At 42.1% G+C, this 21882-nt stretch overlaps 2 protein-coding genes across 13 annotated transcripts; one reads left to right on the top strand and one right to left on the bottom strand.

Moving 5' to 3' along the window:
- Positions 1–83: 83 nt before the first annotated feature.
- Positions 84–2259, bottom strand: LOC147261213 (transmembrane protein 69-like). Of its 2 annotated transcripts, none has more exons than XM_086203165.1 (3): positions 1752–2259; positions 1502–1541; positions 84–1411 (listed from the first exon to the last, which is right to left on the bottom strand). In XM_086203165.1, the coding sequence occupies exons 2-3, from the start codon at positions 1532–1534 to the stop codon at positions 707–709; spliced, it is 738 nt and encodes a 245-aa protein (XP_086059291.1). In that variant the 5' UTR covers positions 1535–1541; positions 1752–2259; the 3' UTR covers positions 84–706. The 2 variants fall into 2 exon arrangements, with proteins under 2 accessions (XP_086059291.1, XP_086059290.1); XM_086203164.1 differs by having other exon boundaries at positions 1783–2254.
- gpbp1l1 (GC-rich promoter binding protein 1-like 1) lies at positions 1884–20805 on the top strand. 11 transcript variants are annotated; one of them, XM_086203154.1, is made up of 13 exons: positions 2227–2421; positions 3768–4295; positions 4383–5100; positions 5623–5737; positions 9939–10068; positions 11797–12125; positions 16666–16741; positions 16871–17067; positions 17211–17354; positions 19459–19617; positions 19787–19911; positions 19988–20090; positions 20179–20805. In XM_086203154.1, the coding sequence occupies exons 4-13, from the start codon at positions 5678–5680 to the stop codon at positions 20347–20349; spliced, it is 1494 nt and encodes a 497-aa protein (XP_086059280.1). In that variant the 5' UTR covers positions 2227–2421; positions 3768–4295; positions 4383–5100; positions 5623–5677; the 3' UTR covers positions 20350–20805. The 11 variants fall into 11 exon arrangements, with proteins under 11 accessions (XP_086059282.1, XP_086059283.1, XP_086059280.1 ...); XM_086203162.1 differs by having other exon boundaries at positions 3768–4557; positions 4870–5100; XM_086203161.1 differs by having other exon boundaries at positions 3768–4562; positions 4870–5100.
- The last annotated feature ends 1077 nt before the right edge of the window (positions 20806–21882 follow it).

Below are 21882 nucleotides of genomic sequence, written 5' to 3'. Positions count from 1 at the left end.
TTAGCATGACTACACCATCCATTTACTTCAACTTATCCTGTTAAGGGTCACAGGAAGGGGGGGGGGGGGGGGGGGCTGGAGCCTATCCCAGCGGCTTTTGGGTGAAAACAGGTCACCAGTCCCTCACATATAGACAGACATTCACACTCACAGTCACACCTACGGTCAATTTAGAGTGTCAATCAGCCTCGTCCCCTCTTGATGTCTTTGGACTGTGGGAGGAAGCTGGAGTACCAGAGAGAACCCACACAGGAACAGGGAGAACATGCAGACTCCACACAGAAAGATCCCGTGCTGGAGCAGGGACTCGAACCCAGAACCTTCTTGCTGTGAGGCGACAGTAGCATGACAATACATTCTCTCAAATTTCAAACATGAAAATATACCGAGAAATACAATTTGAAATATGCTAGTGTAAATTTAATATAATATGAGACGGGCAACATGGTTTGATACAAGAAACACGTATTAAATTGAATTCATATTAACCAAAAGAGCTATTTCTCTATTTATCTGAGCCAATTATACTCCAACTCACAAGAAATTGAAAAAAAAAATTCAAGATTTTTCCATTACTATATGAGCCCTGGGGAACATATAATTGACATGTAACCAACATCTTGCTGCTGCATCAATCTAGACTACGAATAGAGCAGACAGACAATTCAAATTTTACTTAGTACATGTCTAAGTCAAGACTGTCAGATCAGTTCTGAATCTCTTTGAGCTTCCTCTTGGAGCAGAACCTCTTTAGTGTCAGTGTGGCCACCATTGAAATGGTGGCAACCACAGTGAGAACAGTTCTCATGGCTTTAAACCATGCTGGGTAGCCAGGCAGCATTACCAGGTCATAGCACAGAGACAAAGCCAATCCCATGATAACCACCAGGGCTCCCTCCACAAAATTGTCACGGCAGAGCAGTGCCAGCCAGGCTAAAAGTGATGGCACCACGCTGTTGCCCAAGTTCATCCAGTCAGGTTGGGCAGGACTACGATCAGGGATGGCAAACCCCCAGCGGGCCCCTCCAAGGAACGAGACTATGGAGGCTCCATACACCAGTTGAGCATATGCCACTTCAGGGTAGAAGGACTGTGTGACAGCCATCAGGAGAGGGCTGGACAGGAATGGGATGAGTCCACAGAAACCAAGGTACATAGCTGGTTTGGGAGCCTGTGTGATAGCCCTCAAACTCAAACCCTCTTTGGGGTTTCCTTTGTCAGTATCTGACATGCCCCGTGAAGAGCTCTGGTAGAGACGTGACCCAGCCCAGCTGATGGCCCTGATGCTGTTGGAGGAAGTCAGTCTGGATGGCAGGAACACATGAGAGGCTTGGGAGTGAAAGAGCAGCTGAGCATTTGTTGTGTAGTTTGCTGTTGAGGCTGCCTGCTGGACATGTCTCCATACTAGATGCTGAAAACACAGATGTGAAATGTGATACACAGGCTACTGGAACATTCAGCACCACTGTATTATCTTGTGACAAAGACTTCATGATCTTACCCCAGATATTATGCATCTTCGAAATCCTATCATTTTTAATCTGAAAAAAAAGCCCCCAAAAAGACATCCATCAAAATTTAAGAATATGATATGCAATATTCAAACTTTTGTTGCAATTGAATTAACTTCTCTCATATTTGCTCACTTAACAAGCCCAAAGAGTGACACTGCCCAACAACAACAGTCAGTCTACAACAATTACAATACGAGCTAACCCTATACGGCCCATTGCTCAAACCTGATGCAATACCGAGTGACTGTCTTTGAAGAACTGGTGTTACCTGTTGTGGAGTTACCTAAACGCTGATCTCTATTTGTTTATCAACAAACCGTAAGCTAATCAGCTGCATGCACGCGAAAGACAAGAACGTTAAAACTGAACAGCTAAAGTAAGGGTCATTCAATGGCTGTCATCCTATCGGTGGTTGATTAAATGCCTTTTCCCACTACTCTCCAGCTGGACAAGACAAGTTCTGTTCTCGACTGGTATGGCTGTCGATAGCGGGGAGTAATGTTCAAGAGAGCAAATTCAAACATTACACACTATCAGCAATGTGTTCTACTGTTGTACCAATTATTGATGAATACTGCGTTTTCAATGACAAAATTAACTTATTATTTCATTTATACCGACTGGAATTTCATAGAATATTAATTTTTGCCGGTCTAACTTTTGTAAATACCGTGAAATCTCACTAGGTTGCATAATCACACTAGGTGTTGAATGCAGCATTACGGAGTCTGTTCGAATCGCTCCGTGCCAGCGCCAGTGGTAAGCGCTCCGAAAACCCAAACAAACAGCAATAGATGCACGACTAGAGCTTTCTGGTTGCGACAGAGTGTCATCGCGTTGTTCATCGCAGACTTCATGTACCTTCAGATCAATTGAAGGCTACATTGGTTGGAGAAGCAGGCACACGGTATGGTCATGAAACACAGCAAGTTAGCTCGCTAGCACTTAGCGAGCTGATGAATGTGTGCTGCCGCTGCTAAGGTAGCCATTTTGAATCTGTGTTGTTCCAACGAAGGCAGGTCTGTTTACCTCTATTGTATGCTCGTGACAGCTGCTTAAATAAGCAATTTTAGTCTACGTGTACAGGTAAAATGCGTTCTAACTTCTTCTTGTGCTTACAACTTGGACCTGTAACTGTTCTAATTCATTTCAACTGACTTAACTGTGTTCGGGATCCAGTTAACAGGCTAAGTAACGCCAGCTATTAGCTAACAATTGCTCGGCTAACGTTAACCTTAGGTAAGCAAACGGAGTTAGTTAGCAACAGAGTTACGACAGATATGATAACACTGTATGATAAGCGGATACCGTCGCTGCTCTGCGTCTTAAATTATGATCATGAAAGACAACCCGTAACAGTAAGGCTATTCGGCTTGTTAGCTTCATGTAACGTGTATGCACTATTTGTTTAGTTGGTCCCCCGCAGAGATTGTGGACACATGGGGTATTCCACGTTGTATTCTAGTGATATCTGGACTTTACTATCTGCGCAGTATTTGTGGTACATTTACTTATCCCTGCATTGCTCTTAACAAATGAACGCGATACTCATTCTTGCCAGTGTCCGTGGCAAACTCATTGATGTTGAGCTGTTACGTAATAGTTAAATGGGAATACGCTAACGAGTCTGGGGCTGCTCTGGCTGGGTTTGTGCAAAAGCGTTTGTGTCGTTCAAAGTTTTATAACGCACACTCAATCAGGATTGGAGATCGATGTTACTATTGCAAACAACAATTTCATCAAACATTAAGGACCCACATCAGATCCCTTTTGAGCGCAGAGCAGTCCGGGAGAAGTACTGAGAAAAGAAAGTGCCATGGTTATTTTTACTTGGGTATTAATATTTCATTTGCTAAAGCCAACACAATTTTACATAAGAGGCAGCTTTCAGCAGGAGATGGTGCTGAGATCACTTAGTCATGACTTTCCTCTCATGATTCTGAAAATGTATTTGATGTGTCAGATGCCGATTCCATTGTATGGTATGGACTTTCTCATATTATGACATGTTTTTGATACTAAGATGGAGGAAATTATAATTTGATAATATTCTCGGTTTACAAGTCTGTTCTGCAATAATTCAGACGGTCCTTTAAGTTTTGTTTCCTCTCTTCAATAACATCACACTTACTTGCATATTTATTATTTAGGCATACCTATTAAACTGTACATTTCATGTAGATAAATTTATTTTTGAATTGTGAGCTTTTCAGGGATTTGATCTGACTAACTGCTTTTTTTTTTGGTTTGTAGGTCCCGCTCCTGTGCAGAAAGAAAAAGGAAACCATTCTGACACGTCCTGTGTGGAAAACCCATTCTACCACATTCTCTTGATAAATTTTGGACATCAGCTTTTTTTCAACCCTCAATTTTTTCCCCCTACGAAAAAGAAGCTGATTGAGCCGAGAAGATTTTTGTTCTGGAAAAGATAAATCGTTTCAAAGGGACTCTAATCCATCATTACATGAGACTGCTTGACTTAAGGGAGATTTTGTTTAGTTTTTAGCTTGCATATCTATGAAATCAGTGCTTTCCTGTGTCCCCTCTTCCACCAGAAAACTTAACACAGTTAAATGGGCATCTTACAAATGTGAAACTGAACCTACCAGAGACAAAAACGGCATTAGTATGCATCATCCAGCAGCGTCTATATTTCACTAACTAAAAGAAAAAAATGACGGCAATGTAACAGAGGTTTTTACTGCCCTCATTGTCATGTGACTTTAATCTACGTGCATTATTTTCTTCAAACTCAGACAGTCTTTTCACCAGTTTAATGAGGTGAGCAGTGGCTTTCAGTGACCTCCATTGCCAACGAAAGACTGTCTCTGAACTCATTTTTTTTCTTTTCTGCATATGCTTCAGTAGATCTTAAAATGATTCGGTAAAAGGTGAATTGACGCCGAAACATACTGGCCAGCAGTGTGGCAGGACAACGGCTGTTTTGCTCCGTTCCATCTGGTGTCAAAGTGGAAGTGCTACACAAACCCCTGTCCCTGTTCCAGGGAAGACTACCTTCACAGACTGCTTCCTAATATTGATAGTAAGGTAACCTGGCTCTCCAGCATTGTCAGGACAAATCACCTGTCAAATAAATTAATTTACTAATCAACGAAGTTTAATCAAGTTTTCAGTCTTAACCCTGAATTAAAAGGAGACATTGTTCGAATGAATCAGTAGAAAACAAGTCAATCACCCTCACACAAAGTTACTTGGACTATAATCAGTGACACTTGGGACATTATTGACTCAGGAACTGCTTTGGGATCTGAATCCAAAGGAATCTTGCCCTCTGAGACCACAGTACTTCCAATCTTACACTCTGCTCAACCAGTTTTCTGGATCACCACTCTAGACCATTCCTGCACCCTTTTGACCCATTGACCAGTGTGTCACCCTGGACGAAGGGATCTGCCGTTGGGGAAAGGGACTGCACTGTCCTGGCGGAGGTAGAGAGGTAGTTGTTGGCGTGCTGCTCCCTGTCTGTCAGTGCACACAGTCCTTGATCAGTGCCATCAGGCCTGAGGAACCAAACCCAGCTGGACCGAGAGCGGAGGCAGAGGACTTCAGAGCCACAGACTCTGGGGTAAATATATTGCAATTCATCTGAATGATAGGGCTCGGACAAACATGGATGTACTTGCAAGTCTTGACAGTAAATTCTGGTAATCATTGGCATTTCATGGCAAGCGGTGGTTACTTACCCACCATACACACAAAAGGGTCTTAGAAAGTTAATTTAGAAAAATCTTGAAAGTGCGTTTTCTACATCATATTGTACTTAGATCATGAGAACTCAACTACATGGTGTGTCATAGAAAGACTTGTATTCAGCCCGTAAACCAGTTCACAGCTTCACAGGCACAGCTGCAGCAAGTCAGGCTTTGTTGTTTCTTGCTAAGAATAGGACTCTTTTTGGCATGTCTTGTGGGAGGCTTTTGTGCAGTGAATTTCTAAATAACTGATGGGAGATAACCTTTTGAAGATGACACAAAATTATAGATGGACTTCACAAATTCATGTTGCTGTATTGTGAACCTGAATATTATTATTATTATTTATTTTATTTATTTATTTTTTAATTCTGCTGTCTATTTTCATCTGTTAGATCCTGGCCATGAGGTTTGATGCCTCAATCCACTGACCGGAAACACTGGACCTAAATGGCGCAGCATGACTTTGTCCCTGCCTGGCTTAACTTCTCCACACCCCAGCCTGCCAAGGTGTGTGTGTGTGCATGTTCAGTGTGGCATTTGACTCAAGTGTATGTTTTGTTCCTGGAACATGATAATCAGCCCCTAACCCGTTATTCTACCCCTGACATTAATGCTAATGCTCCTAGAAAAACACAATGATATAACATTAGCCCATATTAAGTATGCATTTGGTGGAGTATGGTGAGTGAAAGAAACAAATCATGGAACTGAAAACAAATCTTGTGAATGTGTGTGAATACCTTAGTGTGTTAGCAGTGGCAAGTCATCTTCAGGGGCTAAAAATGTACATGATGTAGAAGACTGTCACACAGACGTTGTGCATACTGACTAGAAAAACATCGACGGAAGAAAGGCTCTGACTAGTCAAGAGATGCTTTGTAATTTTAGAAGTGGGTGTCCTTTTCTTGAGTGAGGGAACTATGGAGTGTGAGATGGGCTGGAGAATCAGCGGTATCAGTCTTGAGTTGCTGCATCGCCAGAAGCCACAGCTCTAGATCTATGGGTAAATTTTTGTTCCTAATCTCACCTATGGTCATGAGTGAAAGAGTGAGATTGTGAATGCGTGATTGCTGAATTTGATTTCCTTAGAAAGGTGGCGGGTGTCTTCCTTAGGTATAAGTAAAGAAGTCAGTTACCCATGATAGACTTTGAGTAGTCACTGCTCCTTTGCATCGAAAGGAGCCAGTTGAGGTGGTTCAGGCATTGACTCAGAATGCCACCGGGACTTCTCCCTAGGGAGGTATTCCAGGCACACCCAGCTGGGAGGAATCAGTGTGGCAGATCAAGGACTAGGTGTAGGGACTACATCTCCATGCTGGTCTGGGAATGCCTTGGGATCCCTCTATCAGGGCTGGTCAGTGTGGCAAGGGAAAGAGAAGTTATAAGCTGTTGAAAATGGATGGATTTTAGTGGTAACATTTCACAAGGCCATGATAACACATTTGTTTCCCTTTGGAGGAGATATAACAAAATTAGAAGAGATAGAGGATTAGTTGAATTTGCAGCAGCAATTCAATAAAGATTCAAGAATTTATCAGTCTTTAAGATTTTGGTCTTCTGGACGGGGGTACATCCACTACAATGAAGTGATGCAGATTTTGAAACTCCTTAACTGCTGAGTTATATGGACATTTCAGTCATTCAGATATTCAAACCAAATATGATTCTGCTCATTGTCAATTTTGATACAAGGGTTTGTTTGTTTTGCCATGACGACCCGCCTCAATTGCAATACCTGGCCTGGCCACTCTTTATTTCCTTTGCAACATAGTGTCTCAATGTTGGAAAAATAAATAGCAGATGGTGTAAAGTCTGTGTGCGGGGGTTGGGCATGGCTCAGAGGTAGAGTGGCCGTCTAGCAACCGAAGGGTCACTAGTTCAATCCTCACTTCCATGACCATGTCGAATTGTCCGCGAGGAAGATACTGAGCCCCTAATTGCTCCTGGTGGCCCTGCGACAGACTGGCAACCTGGCCAGGGTGAACCCTGCCTCTCACCCAATGTCAGTCGGTATAGGCTCCAGTACCCTACTTGACCTTTAACGGATAAGAGGTATAGTGGATCTGTGGTGTTAAGTAAGAGTTCCTCTACAGTTCGTAGTGTTGTTGGGATTATCATATTCATCGCAGTCTAATAGGCTTGACCAGTATAGCAGGGTATTTATAAGTCCAAAATGTAGTCAATCACTACCGTCAGAAATGCAGATGATTTCTGTTCACCCACAAGATGACAAATCAATGGAAAACATGGCCAACAGAAAACTATTTGGAAGTAGAAAGGAACTGATTATATTTTCATTTCAACTCTACAGGTCTGGTATATGATTGATTATCTTCTAGCTCAGAGGTAGTTTGCCTTACACTTTTCAGTTCTCAATGACTCTCAGTTTATTTTTTATATTGATGCAAGCTTCTTTTAAAAAAAAAAAAAGATTACATTTTGAGAAGAGTGTTTGTCGACATGGCAATATATCTCAGATGTGTCCACACCTCTTTAAACAGTGACAGCCAAATGGAGACTGTAATCTAATTATAAGGAACTGAATTAGTCAACTTTGGTATCACGTTACTAAATTTGCAGATATCATTAGAGGCCCTGAAGGCTAATAGTTTAAATTGATTGATTTTATAACTGATTTGCTAGCAGCCTGATTGTAACTGTTGCTAAAAGTCTACAAGCAAATACTTGCCTGTCAGCACTGGCATGCTTTATTAGTCCTTGTCCCCGAAGAGAGTAAGCACTTAAGAATGTTTAATTTGTAGTTCTATATTTACATACAGTATATTATTATCAATGGGGCAGTGATTAAACTATTGCCTGTAAAAAGTTTGTAGTATGTTTACAGTTACTGTCGTATTCTGATTTACAGAAGTTGATTATGAACTGTTGTTTCACCAGTTGTAGCTAATTTAGAGAAACATTCAATAAGGAGAGCTTCCCCAGTTCATTTTAGACGCTAGTTAGACTCTATAATCAAACCAAGCTGTAAATACTAAATCAAATTTAGATAATGACTGTGTTTACATGGAGTTAAGTACACCACCTATGAGCCATATCCTGGTTTACATGTTAACATGCGCACAGAGAAACCTGAAAGTCAATGTCCCTGTACACATGATAAAAATTAGTATCATGGTTTCTGAAACTGCATCTTATTTGTGCAGGTGCTGTGCAGCAATTTTTAGATCTGAAAAAATTAAATCATTGATTGATTGTGGGCTTAGCACTATAAAATGCCAACAACATATTGCAGAAATGGCTTCACCTCATTCCATTCGCAATGGAAGAAGAGAGCGAAAAGAGATTTTAAACGTGGCCTCACTTTTGACTTTTCCCTGCCATTGTGTAAAACAAGGGAGCAATGGGTGAAGATAAGCAGTCACAGCTGGCGGGAAAGGGTTGTAATCGTGTAGTAGAATAATTTTGTTAGTGCTCCAGTAAGACGTTCTTGTTGCTGCTGCCATTTTTGGTTTGCATGACACCTTTCGGTATCCATGGTAAGATGTACACATGCTACACATTTGGGCTTTTTTGGGGGGGAATTTGTCCAGGTAAGGAAACCGGTTTTTCATCCCTGAGGTTTCTCAGATTTTTCCTGTTAAAAGGCTTTTCTATGGAGTCTCTCCTCAGTCGATGTGAGGGTCTGAGGGCAGAGGATGTTGTTATGATGCCATGTGAAGCCCTTTGAGACAAACTGTTTGTGGAAACGGGCTCTACAAATAAAATTGCCTTGCCTAACTGGGAAAAGAGCTTTTCTGTAATCAGGTTTCCAGGTTTCTGGAATCATGAAAAAAATCGTAACATTCACACACACAAAAAATGGGATAGTCAAAAAAAACCAAACAGTCAAAACCGGGATACTTATGTCAAAATGATGTTATGGCTGATTTTAATTTCAGACGGAGTTGGGTAGATGTAAGTGACCAAACAGGAATGATTGGATTGTTGTGATTGACCTCTAAGTGGCCCAAGCCTAGTATGCTCTATAATCTGTTGTTACTTACCAACTTCCTGTTACTTAGGGGGCATTTTCACTAGCTCAATTTGGCTCGGGTTGGATGGGGTTGGGTCGATTTGGCCCTGTTTCCACTGACCCCAACATGGAACTAACTGTTACCATTTTGGTCCCTGCTCCACTGGGATTCCAAGCGAGCCGAGCAGGGACTAAAATGTGACATTAACACATAGCAAGGTGCTGATTGGGTAACTTACCCGCTTATGTCGCCCACTTCATATCATCTTGGCCTCTGCGAAATACTGGTCGATCGCTTGGTAAAGTCTTTTATACTTTTCTTGGGTGTTCATTTTTGCTGCTTGAAGCCTTGCCTGTCTGTCGTCCCTCACTTTCATTTTAAGAAAAAACACAGACCGAGCAGCAGGCATAACGCTGCCTCCATGTCATCCATTGTTGTTGTTGTGTCGCACACAAATTACACCGGGGAACTCTCAGCCAGTGAGTCCACCCACACTGACGTGGTACCCAGTGCCATACCAACCGGACCCGAGCTGAAGCGAGCTGGTGGAAACGCGCCCTAACTTACACATCAGGCTGTTAAAGAGGATCATTATTAATTGCTATGCAGCTGCCCACCTAATAAACACGAGTCACAAGTCATTAAAAATGGTTTGAAGTTAATTGCTCTCTTTTTCTGTTGCTGATGGGTTCTTTCCTGATGTGTCTCCAACTTTTCCCTTGTCTGTCCCATAGTCCCCTGCTGCCAACCTTGAAAAACAAGGTGAGCCCCACCACCACAGAGAGGGAAGAACTGCTGTGAGCCGCCGCCGCCACAACTCCTCCGATGGCTTCTTTAACAATGGGTCCCTTCGGGCTCCAACAGGTAACAAGAGAGATCTAGTATTTACCAATTCAACTTTGAAAAAGGGTTTCTACCAGAGAGATTGTTTGACCCAGCGACCAAGTGCTGCTGCAGTCACAGCTACGAACATCCCTGCTTACATTTCCAGCAACTTCATACTCACTACATACATTTGCTAACATAATTTGGGTATTCTGTAAAGGAATTTGTTACTTGTGTTTGTCACAGTAGATTAGAAACATCCTTAGAATATCTTATTAAGAATTCCCTAATGCTTATTCCTTTTGTGGAATGAACTTTTGGCAAGATGGTCGGTGGGAGACTTTGTGCTAGGTATACCAAATACAGGAATATCTTGTTTTGAATGAATCCTCAGCCTTTTCTCAGAGATGCCAGTTCTTCTAATGATAGTGATTTGGGGTCTCAGTTATATCCATTGTGTAAGCATAAGATTTTAGCCATTTTAGACATTTGTTCTGTCACAGGCTCACTGTTATGCTGGTGGAGCTGAAATGGTTTTTTGTTTGGACGGTTTTCCACTCAAAGATGTACAAACTTTTTTTTAATGTTCCCTGTTTTAAAAACTGTCATATTCATACATGTCTGCAACTCTGCAATATACATTTTATTATTTTTAAATACTAAGAAATATCAATAGATCAATATTTGGTATTATTTGAACCGCATACACCTACCAATCTTGACAGCAAATGTGTAGTACTGTTTTAAGCAGATGTCAAGTGATCTGGACCCACAGCATCAGTCTACATGTTGAAATTCAGTTCCCAACAACGAGCATTACACTGACCCAGTTGGTAGCAACAGACAATGCATCTCATTTTTTCACCTCTTAATTCATCCATAAATATCTAACACTTAGAATTTATAGCTAATGTTTAGCACCTAAAAGCACCATCACAAGTAAACTATTGTTTCCACTTGGAGGAATAATGAAATTTGGGCCATTTGCCTGTACCATGAAAATGCTGTTGAAACTTAGTTTGAGATTGTTGCTGACGAGTGTTTGTTGAACAGATGTTTGATCATGACGTTCGACTGACTGAACCAAACAACCACTTAAGGTGACCTCTGGTTCTGTACCCCTGCAAGGGCTCTGCCCCATCATTGTTCGACATTAATTGCAGGCTGTATGGAACATGACTGTTTTAACAATTTCCAAGATTAAAACCTGATTTTGATTCCTGTAGTCTACAGGTTTCCTGTTCTGTTTCACCACATTAATTGAATTCCAGATATGCAGCTGCATACCAGTCATTGTTGCAGTTTTTAACAAAATGATGCTGAGAATACCTGCCATTTGTCTTGCTCTACCCTTTAGTTCCTGAGTCGAACTTGCTCAGGTCCAACAGGCAAATTATTCCAAGACCAGAACTTCAACTTCTCAATAAAAATAGATTAAATTGGTAATAAAACATTTGCTTAACATCCATATTTAGCTATAGAAAATTGTAGAATACCACAATCATCTTCAAAGTCAGTGAAAATGCTTCTTTTCATTATCATTTCTTAAACATCTTTGCCTTTTCATCAGCTTTGCAGCCACACAATTTTCCAAATGTAGTAATTTAAGGAATTCTGTGATTTTAGGGAATCGTTCTGATATAGCAGATTTATTGGTCTTCTTCCAATTATGGCATGTATGCTGTTCAGCACTGATAAAGACTGGCCTTTTTCATTTGCTAAAACATACTAGTTGTTTTGTATCCAGTAATTCTCTTCTCTCTGGAGGTGATGGATGGCAGCAGCCCTCTCTGCTTCTAAGGCATGACTCGGTGGACTCAGGGGTGGCCAAAGGAGGACATGGTGGGCTGGCAGGGAGCTCGTGTTGGAAGGAAACACCCAGCTGGCATGGAGCACTGCGGGGTGCCCAGGAAAGCCACCACCACCAGGGACGCCACCCCAAACGGGGAGTGGGAGACAGGGACAGGCAGGGAGGGCACCGGCAGCGCAATGGAAACTTCCATCCCCGCAAGGGCGCCTCATACCAGGACAAGTTCCCCAATGAGGAACGCAAAGATGGCAAGGACGACAAGCTGAAGTTTGTGGAGGAGGATTTTGTAAGTAGCTTACCCGCACAAATTTTGTTTTTTTTGTTTTTTTTCTGGACATGCTACTGACTGGTTATTCAGTGACAACCCTGTGTTGCTACAGTGGGGCAAAAAAGTATTTGGCAGCCACCAATTCTGCAAGTTGTCCCACTTCAAAAGATGAGAGAGGTCTGTAATGTTCATCATAGGAACACTTCAACTGCGAGAGTCAGAATGTTAAAAAAAAAAATAATCCAGGAAATCGCATTGCATGATTTTCAAACAATTTATTTGTATAAAGTTGCAGAAAATAAGTATTTGATCGATATCAAAGGTTCACCTCAATACTTAGTAACGTAACCCTGGTTGGCAATGACAGAGGTCAAACGTTCCCTGTAGGTCTTCACCAGGTTTGCACTCACTCCAGCTGGTATTTTGGCCCATTCTTCCATACAGATCTTCTCAAGAGCTGTGATGTTTTGGGGCTGTCGCTGTTTTCAACTCCTCCACAGATTCTCTATTGGATCGAGGTCCGAAGACTAGCTAGGCCACTCTAGAACCTTGAAATCATTTTTACGTTGCCACTCCTTCGTTGCCCGGGCGGTGTGTTTGGGATCATTGTCATGCTGGAAGATCCAGCTGCATTTCATCCTCAATGCTCTCACTGATGGATGGTGGTGTTTCCCCAAAATCTCATGATACATGGCCCCATTCATCCTTTCCTTAATACGGATCAGTCGTCCTGTCCCCAAAGCATAATGTTTCCACCCCCATGCTTCCCAGTGGGTATGGTGTTCTTGGGATGCAACTCAGCATTCTTCCCCCTCCAAAGACAGCGAGTGGCGTTTATACCAAAGAGATCCATTTTGGTCTCATCTGACCACATGACATTGTCCCAATCCTCCTTTGGATCATCCAGATGGTCTCTGGAAAACTTGAGACGGGCCTGGACATGTGCTGGCCTAATCAGGGGGACCGTTCGAGCACTGCAGGATTTTAATCCATGACGACGTAATGCGTTACTAATAGTAACCTTTGTTACTGTGGTCCCAGCTCTCTTCAGGTTATTGACCAGTTCCCCCTGTGTAGTTCTGGGCTGTTTTCCTCATCGTTCTCAAGATCATTTGTACCCAATGAGGTGAAACCTTGCTTGGAGCCCCAGGTTGAGGGAGATTGTTGGTGATCTTGTATTTATTCCATTTTCTAATAATTGCAGTCATCCCAGTCTTGTGCAGGTGTGCAGTCTTGTCCCTGGTGTCCTTAGACAGCTCTTTGATCTTGGCCATGGTGGAGAGGTTGCAGTCTGACTGTTTGAGTGTGGACAGGTGTCTATTAATACAGGTAACGAGTGGAGGATAGAAGAGCTTCTCAATGAAGAAGTAACAGGTCTGTGAGGGCCAGAATTCTTGCTTGTTTGTAGGTGCTAAATACTTATTTTCTGCACCATTATACAAATAAGTTCTTTGAAAATCATACAGTGTGATTTCCTGGATTTTTTTTTTTTTTTTTTACATTCTGTCCAACAGTTGAAGTGTTCCTATGATGAACATTACAGACTTCTCATCTTTTTAAGTGGGACAACTTGCAGAATGGGTGGCTGCCAAATACTTGTTTGCCCCACTGTGTGTCAGGTAAAGAGGATTTAGAACGCAGTCATCTATGAATACTTGCTTTGTCCGTCAAAATTTAGAGCAGATGTCCTGATCAATTAGGAATGGAATCTTAATGTTTTCAGCTTGATTGGACTGATCAGTCTCTGTGTTAACTGATCTTGTGCTAGTGCTGGTGGCACAAGCAGCCTGGTAGCAACATCTATATCATCTCAGCCACACACACATGCACACACACAACACACACGCGGGTGCGCCTGCTCACTTCTACGTTGAAGTTCTTCTCAATGTGTGTCTGAAAAAGACACATGTTTTCTTCACTTATTCTTCACATAATAAACGTTTAGAAGAAATACTTGGCGTTAGGATTAATCGATTTTGAATTTAAATCCTGATTTGAGACAACAACAATAGCCACTGATTAATCACAGCTTCCGCAGGAGAAGATGCAACACAATGGAGACTCAAATAATAGCTCATTATTTCCCTGCTTTATCCAATCAATCAATCTTTATTGATATAGCGCCAAATCACAACAAAAGCCATCTCAAGGCACTTTACACGAAGAGCAGGCCTAGAACCTTCCTCTTTGATATTAAACTATCACTGTTATAAAGGATGGAATGTGTTTTTCTCTATGGTTTTTGATAAACCAGCTCTGAATGATCTGCTGCTCCAGGCAGCCAGCTGTGGGGGCAAGAGCTTCAGGGCTTCAATCTGTAGCTGCAGCATGCAGGGAGAGAGCAGGGAAGAGGTGGACACGAGGCTGAGAAAAATGCCCAAAGTGACACAAGTACGTCGTGAAACATAGATACGCAGATCAGTCGCAGCGACTGCTCATGAGGTGTTTCAGTGAGTAGCGTTGGTCACCCACATGTGGTACAGTGCTGTAAACACAGAAATAACTTTTGGTGTCATCAGGCACTGAGACTGTGGCAACCATGAAGCCATCCTGTCATTTAAAAATGGAATAATGCTTGTTAAATTCAAGAATGAAGATGAACTCATCAATCAGCTTTATTTTATTCCATCCATCCATTTTCTACCACTTATCCTGTTAAGGGTCGGGGGGGGGGGGGGGGCTGGAGCCTATCCCTGCAGCCTTCAGGCAAGAGGCGGGGTTCACCTTGGACAGGTTGCCAGTCCATCATAGGGGGCCAACACTTATAGATGGACTAGAGTTGGGCGATATGGTCTAAAAATAAAATCTCCAATTTTTTTTGAATCGATTTTTCTCTGCCCTACCCAAAAGCAAACAACAGGTGACAAATAAATGGCTCAAAACAAGTTTTAACTACATTCTTACTTTAGGGTAAAGTGCAATCCAGCAAGCCAAAAACACGCTTGTGGTTGAGATGGCAGACCATGCCATTGTAAAGACTTTTAGAAAGCTTTTTTTGAAGTATATCTTTTTATTATATCCTATTTTCAACCTGGCGACAACAAGGTACACCTTCAAACTTGTAAGTTTGAAAGGTGTCATTTTTGATAAAACTAACAAAATCATGACAAAAAGCACTCCGCTGCATGCCTCTACTTTAGGTGCTGTCGTGCTGCTTCTTTTGGTTGCGACAGTTTTTGAACTGACCTTACAGCGAGCACTTGTTTGTTCGGCGCAAAAAACCCCAACCCTGTACCAATTCCATATTACGGATGTAGCAACACCTTACTTTGGTACAAGCTTTACCCCTGTTGCTGCCATTTTTGTGAAGCTACAACGTTTGGGTGCGTCCCGCTAACATACCCGAATTAGTTCCGCTTTTGACGCTTGCGTGTAAAATAAATAATAACAAACAGATTATCGTAAAAACACATCGTCCTGAACTGTAAAATTGAATTTATCGATTTAATCAATGTGTTGCACACCTCTATTGATAGGCAACCATTCGTTCTCACAGCCACAAGTATGGTCATTAACCTCGTCCACTCTTGATGTCTTTGGACTGTGGGAGGAAGCTGGAGTACCAGTGAGAACCCACGCGGGCACAGGGAGAACATGGAGACTCACACAGAAAGATCCAGGGCTCGAACCCGGAACCTTCTTGCTGTGAGGCAGCAGTTCTAACCACTGCACCTCTGTGCCATCCGGCTTTGTTTTATTTGCTATTTTTCTACATTCTACCTGTAAATGGTTTTGACTTTTTTTTTAACTTTTTATTTTCCTTCTTTTATCAAAGACAGTGAACATCGATATAGAGCAGATAATAGTTTGATGGTATCATATGTTAAACCTCCATTACATTATATTACACAGGGATTGTTTAACTGAAGTTTGGAGGGGAAAAAAAATCACAAATCAAATCAAAATCGTAATATCTGTTGGAAAAAATCACAATTAGAGTTTGTCTCCCCAGTTGTTCAGCCCCGTCTGGCGTCATCCTGTTGAATGTGCTTGATTTCAGTCTGCTCAGGAGAAGCAGCTAAAAGCCTCCACTGGTGGGAGATAACAATGAGATGCCCTGCAAATCATTTTCAAAGTGACTGCATTTGTGGGCTACAAGCTGTGTCCAGTAACATGGTGCATTTTCATTGTGAGATTTGTCAGAGAAAATATGAATCCATCAAAATATAGATTATGAGGTCAAGGGCTCAAAATCAGCTGGGAATATTGCAGTGGATTAATCTCAACTTTTCTCTCTCTGAATCTTACAAAAAATTAATAAAACCCATCTACATGAATGACACAAGCTACTAGGCATACCCATGAGAATGGCTCCGGATTTCTGTGGTTACTCATGTTGTTTCAGTATCAGGGGAATTTTACCTCACTTCTAAAAGGAAGCCGACACCTTTGGTTTCACTTTTTCTCCCTGGTAGTTATTGTTAAAACAACCTTGGATAATAGAAATATTTTAGTTTCTACTGTTGAGTGTACTGCATTTAGTAAAAACGCAAGAATGTTCTTTCAATGTCCTGTATGTTGCAGCATTGGATTCAGTTTGTCTGTGTTGTGTTTGTAGCCTTCCCTCAACCCTGAAACAACTGGAAAGCCTGGGACTCAGATGAGAGTAGTGGCCCCCCACGCTGGAGTGTGGGGTGAGTGTTCTCATTTCAAAACGGATTGTTTATTCTTGAATTAATACATCAGTTCAGCAGTTGTTTGAACTGCTAAACAGTTGAAGCAGCTCAGTGCATTACATGATGCCTGTCCTGATTATGTTCCAGAAAACCCCCCCAGTGGTAAACAGATGGTGTCCAAAATGCTGGTAATCAAGAAGGTTTCCAAGGAGGACCCGAGCACAGCGTTCTCTGCAGGATTCGCCAGTGCTGGTGCCTTGCCCACCAATGGCAGCAAAGCTCCCATCGCAGGCTCCAGTGTCTACAAGAACCTGGTCCCAAAGCCCGCTGTGGCCCCCACCAAGGTAGGAGGCACTGTGATGTGTTTGATGAATTTGGCAGTTTGAGTTGTCTCTCCTAAGTCAAAGGTCAGTTATAGCTAACATGATTCATGTCTGGAAAGTTTCTTCCTCTCACTAACACATGATCATGTACTGTGTTTTTAAAGAGCACCCAGTGGAAATCTGGTGGTAGAGAGATCCCTAAGCCTGGCCTTCACATGCCAGTCCGAGATTCAGTCTTTACCAGCCCTGTCTCTGCAGCCAAACCCAGCACCCCAGTCAGTGCGCCACAGCACAACACCCCGAAAGAGGTAAGGACAGCAAGAAAAGACTTGTAACAGGAATCTGTTTTTTTCTCCCCAAGAAATTTTAGATTGACTTCCACAGAAATTCCACTGTTACACTGCATCAAACTCTTTCTACTTATATTGTAAGTCTGCGCTTGACTTGTGTAGCTGTCCCATCCCTGTGCAAGCAAATTGCAGGTTTGATCTCAACATAGTAATTACAGTGTGTGTGTAATTGCTGACTGAGATGCGTTCTCATGTGCACATTTGCAGTAGCAAAATGTTCCATCATCTCTGAACTCTTCTGATTGTCACTCTGTATTGTATGTATAAAGTTGTATTTAATCTCCTTCCCTGGACATCTTTTTAATCAGGTTCTTCAAACAAGAAATAGCTGCCTGCTGCCGAGCAGCTGTCAAATTTTTGTAGGTCATGCAGACTGATCAGTGAATCGTTGTATTCACAGGGTGTATTCACACTGATAGTTTATTGTGGTCTGAATCTGTCAGTGACTTCGTAAACGTGAGAGCTTTCTCCTGTGTTGATGTGGTTGTCCCCAAAATGTGGTCACTCCAAACTTTGTGAAGGCGTTCACTCTGCATATTTGTCAGTTGTGGCTGGGGCAGGAGCAAGACATTGTTGTTGTGCAGATGGTTTATTCCACTTGTTCTTTAATAATCATCAAACTGCCAAAGTTTACTGCTCCTTGGCAGCTGCAGTTTTGAAGACACAAACACTTCAAAATTAACAAGTGTGGTATTTCTTTACTGACACACTTGACAGCCCTTATTTCAGGCATTTAACAGAAAACCCATTTAAGATTCCAACTGACCCTGAGACGATGGAACTGGGCATTCAACAGTGCTAACTTGACTCCTTCCTACACTACTCTATTGGGTTTGACAGAGTCGGAATCACATTCAAGCCACAAATAAACAGTATCGGTTTGTTCGTAACCAAGACACTGAAGATGTGGTCTTTGGTCCTCTTTATTTAAAGATGTGACACACAAACAAACCACAACAAGAGGGCAAAGTGGATTCAGCTAGACATTGTTAGACTGATTCCTCGGAGACAAATAAAGGAATTGATTGATTGATTGAGACTGATGTGAAAAGGCCCCTTAAGGCCTTTCCACCTATAAAACACTATAGCACCAATAATATGGTTTTAAAAATCATACTTACTCGGATGGTGGAGTCAACACACAACTATGATGACAGTGATGAACGATATCGTCGGGATCATGTTCATAGAAATTTGACAAATAGTAGAGGCATTGGCTGTTGGAAATTTACTCAAATTTACAGGGTCTCCCTCCTGTTCATGCTCTTTAACAACTTGTACGACACTCAAGAACACATCCTCCTCTTCGCTCTGCAGCTGTCAAGCAGTAGGAACACTGCCATAATTTAAAGTCAGTCTGCTTTATTGCCAATTCCAACACGCATGTAGCACATACAGAGGATCGACATGTTGTTGTTGAAATATCAAAACTGAGGGCATGCAAAATAAGTTCAAATAAGATGAATAGATTCAAGTCAATAACTATAATAACGAGCCACACGCAGGTCGAAGTGGCATGTCATGCTCCATCGAAACTATGGGAGAGCCTCGTATGATTGATGCTCGTGGTGAAAAAAAATGGATCAAATGCTAGTCCTTCAGACAAGTTATAAAAATATGGTTGCCACAGAAACATGACATCTGTGCGCAGCGCTTTTTCCAATACTGGGAGTTAGGAATACTTCAGTTTCTGTACCCCAATGGCAGTTTCAGACTGACTAAATGTTTTAATGTAACATCAGCCTGCTAATTACTCATTTAAAAACAATATGTTAACCAACCTAAACAAAGGGCCCTTTACACTGATGGGGTCTCTTTAATGATCATCAGGAAATTAAACTGATTTTGACTTAGTATGAATAAAATTGGTCTTAAAAACATTATTGTTACTATATACTTTTAATTTCTCCATACAATATGCATTAGCAACAAATAATCCGTTTTCCTGACTATCTGTGTAGATGCTCACATTCATCTAATTCTTGGTGTGGACAGCCCTTAAATGTCTAAGCAGCCAAGGAAGCAGAACTAACTTGACCCCTCCTCATGATTGTCTTTTCAGCAGCACCCTTCCAGCACTACTCCACCCATAGACATTGCCCCATCTAGGCTGAAGCTGATGCGCCGTGGTCCAGACCGTAAAAGTGAGTTCCTGCGAGCTCTGAAGGATGAGGGCACCGGAGAGCTAATGACAAGCAGCAGCCCAGGAACATCAGGAGAGGTAGGCAGCACCTTGTAAAACTACCATCCAGGACAGCTCCATTTGTTGCAATGATCTCATTGATAAGAAGATAGAGAACAAACTGCTGTTGTTTGAAACTAAGTGAATAAAGCGCACTGCAAAAAAGGCCAGCATTATTAAGTGTACTGTTGGTGTGCATTATATGCAGGGTGAAAGCAGCACCCCAGAGCCCAAAGCCTACAGCGAAGAAGTCTGCCACGAGAATGGTCTCTCCTACTCCCTTAGTGACTCCGACACCGAACACCTGTCCAGCTCCCTGGAGGCAGAGCGCAGGCAAGATGCCATAAACGACTTACTATACACATGTGCACAAACGCCCTAGAGTAACTAAGTGGAACTGCTTGTGTAGGTTGCTGAAGGCCATGGGCTGGCAGGAGTATCCAGAAAATGATGACAACTTCCTGCCTCTGACAGAGGATGAGCTGAGAGAGTTCCAGACTAAAACTGAGCAGGTGAGTTAGGGTTCTGTCTTTGCTTATCGTTGTTGAGTAAAAGAAAACTGGGATCTTATTTAGTTATTTTTTTTTTGTACTTATCCAGCTGAAAAGGAATGGCATGCAGAGGAATGGGGTTCTCCCGAGGGCACGGGGTGTGACCCTCCACTTCACCCCCTGGAGGAGTGTGGCGGAGGCACATGTCGAGGAGGGCTCCGAGTCCGAAACCAGTAGCAGCAGCCAGACCTCTGACGATGACGACTGCATCAAATCCTAACGTGGCTTTTTGGAACAAAAAAAATAATGACACAACAGCAAACACCACATCCCAGCAAGAAATCCCCCTCTTCCTCTGTCATCTTTGTTTTTAGAGCACCATTTTGAATTTTGTTGATTTTTTTTTGTTTTGTTTTGTTGTTCTTGCACAAGGGAAAAACCAATCATATCCCAGTGAAGGGGGAGATTCCTGCTCTGCCAGACGTCATTTTCCCTGCGTTTCCTCCTTCACTGCAGTCCCCACCCTCTATGACCCCCACCTTGCCCTACCCCCCACTCCCCTTCCTCCTTATTCTTCTCGCTTTGTGGAACTGAAGTGTTCATCAAGAAAAGAAGGGCAATGAATGCACACTTGATTCTGCTTTAAACAGACTAACTCATTTCATTGATGATGCTGATGACACATTATTAATGATATTAATAAAATTGGTTCCTGACAAGCTGATATGTTTCAATATGAATCTGGCTCCTGTGGTGTTTGAGTCCTCGTGCTCTTGGCATTCTGTAGATAGCTGCCTCACTGAAAAGCTGTAGACTGTCAGACAGGTGTAAAAGTGCAGGTTCCATACTTTGCAGTTCTGCTTCTGCCGAGAACAAGTAGAATAACATTTCAAATCCTGGGTTATTGCTGGGCTCCTTAAACGTAAATGTACTCGAAAGAAAGCAGTATTAGGTGTTTAGCACTTCTAAGTTGAAAGTCTACCAAAGAAGTTAAACTAGCCAACTATTTCAAAAGTTTTATTCATTTTTAGATTTATTAAATAAACCCAGTGCAAAACCAATTGGTTTTTCCCAGTTTTTTATGTATTGATCATGTTGACATTTCAGCACCTTCGTCATGAATATTTGCCTTGATAGAATCACTAAAGTGCAGGAAAATGTCCTCAAGTAGTCTTCATGTATTAGACATTTGAAGAATGTTTTCATATTTGTATTACATGTAGAAATTTTAGATGTGACATTTCCAAAGACACTTCCCTTCTCCACTGCCAATACACCAGAGGCTGATAACGCCTACATTTTACAATGGCAGATTTATCCTTAAAAGGAAGTTGATCCAATGATCCAGTTGATTCCATCAAGTTACTTTCCCAGTGGTCTGCTAGCTGCAACACTCAGCAGCTCAACTCCCTCATACTTCAGTATATCCACGTTACATTTTTAACTGGCAAAGTGAGATCCAGCCCCACCTCTTTTATCAGTGTCTGATGGGTGCATTAAAGGTCCAAGGAGTTTTAGACTCAAAACCTAAGTCTGCATAAACCTCTAGCAATAGCATCAATTACATATAAATGGTAAATGGACTCAATTTTATATAGCGCTTTCCTACCTTAGCGGCACTCCAAGCTCTTTACAGTGTCGTCTCATTCACACACACACTGATGGTGGAGGCTACCATGCAAGGCACCAACCTACTCATCAGGAGCAATTATGGGTCCAGTATCTTGCTCAAGGACACTTGGACATGGTCACCGGGGTCGGGGATCGAACCAGCGACCTTTCAGTTGCTAGACGGCCGCTCTACCCCGAGCCA

The sequence above is a fragment of the Aulostomus chinensis genome, chromosome 5, assembly GCF_037954235.1.
Source record: "Aulostomus chinensis isolate RoL2024-O1b breed Wild chromosome 5, RoL_Achi_v1.0, whole genome shotgun sequence".
Lineage (NCBI taxonomy): Eukaryota > Metazoa > Chordata > Actinopteri > Syngnathiformes > Aulostomidae > Aulostomus > Aulostomus chinensis.
Note: the sequence above shows the minus strand (reverse complement) of the source record. Positions and strands in the feature narration are given on the sequence as shown.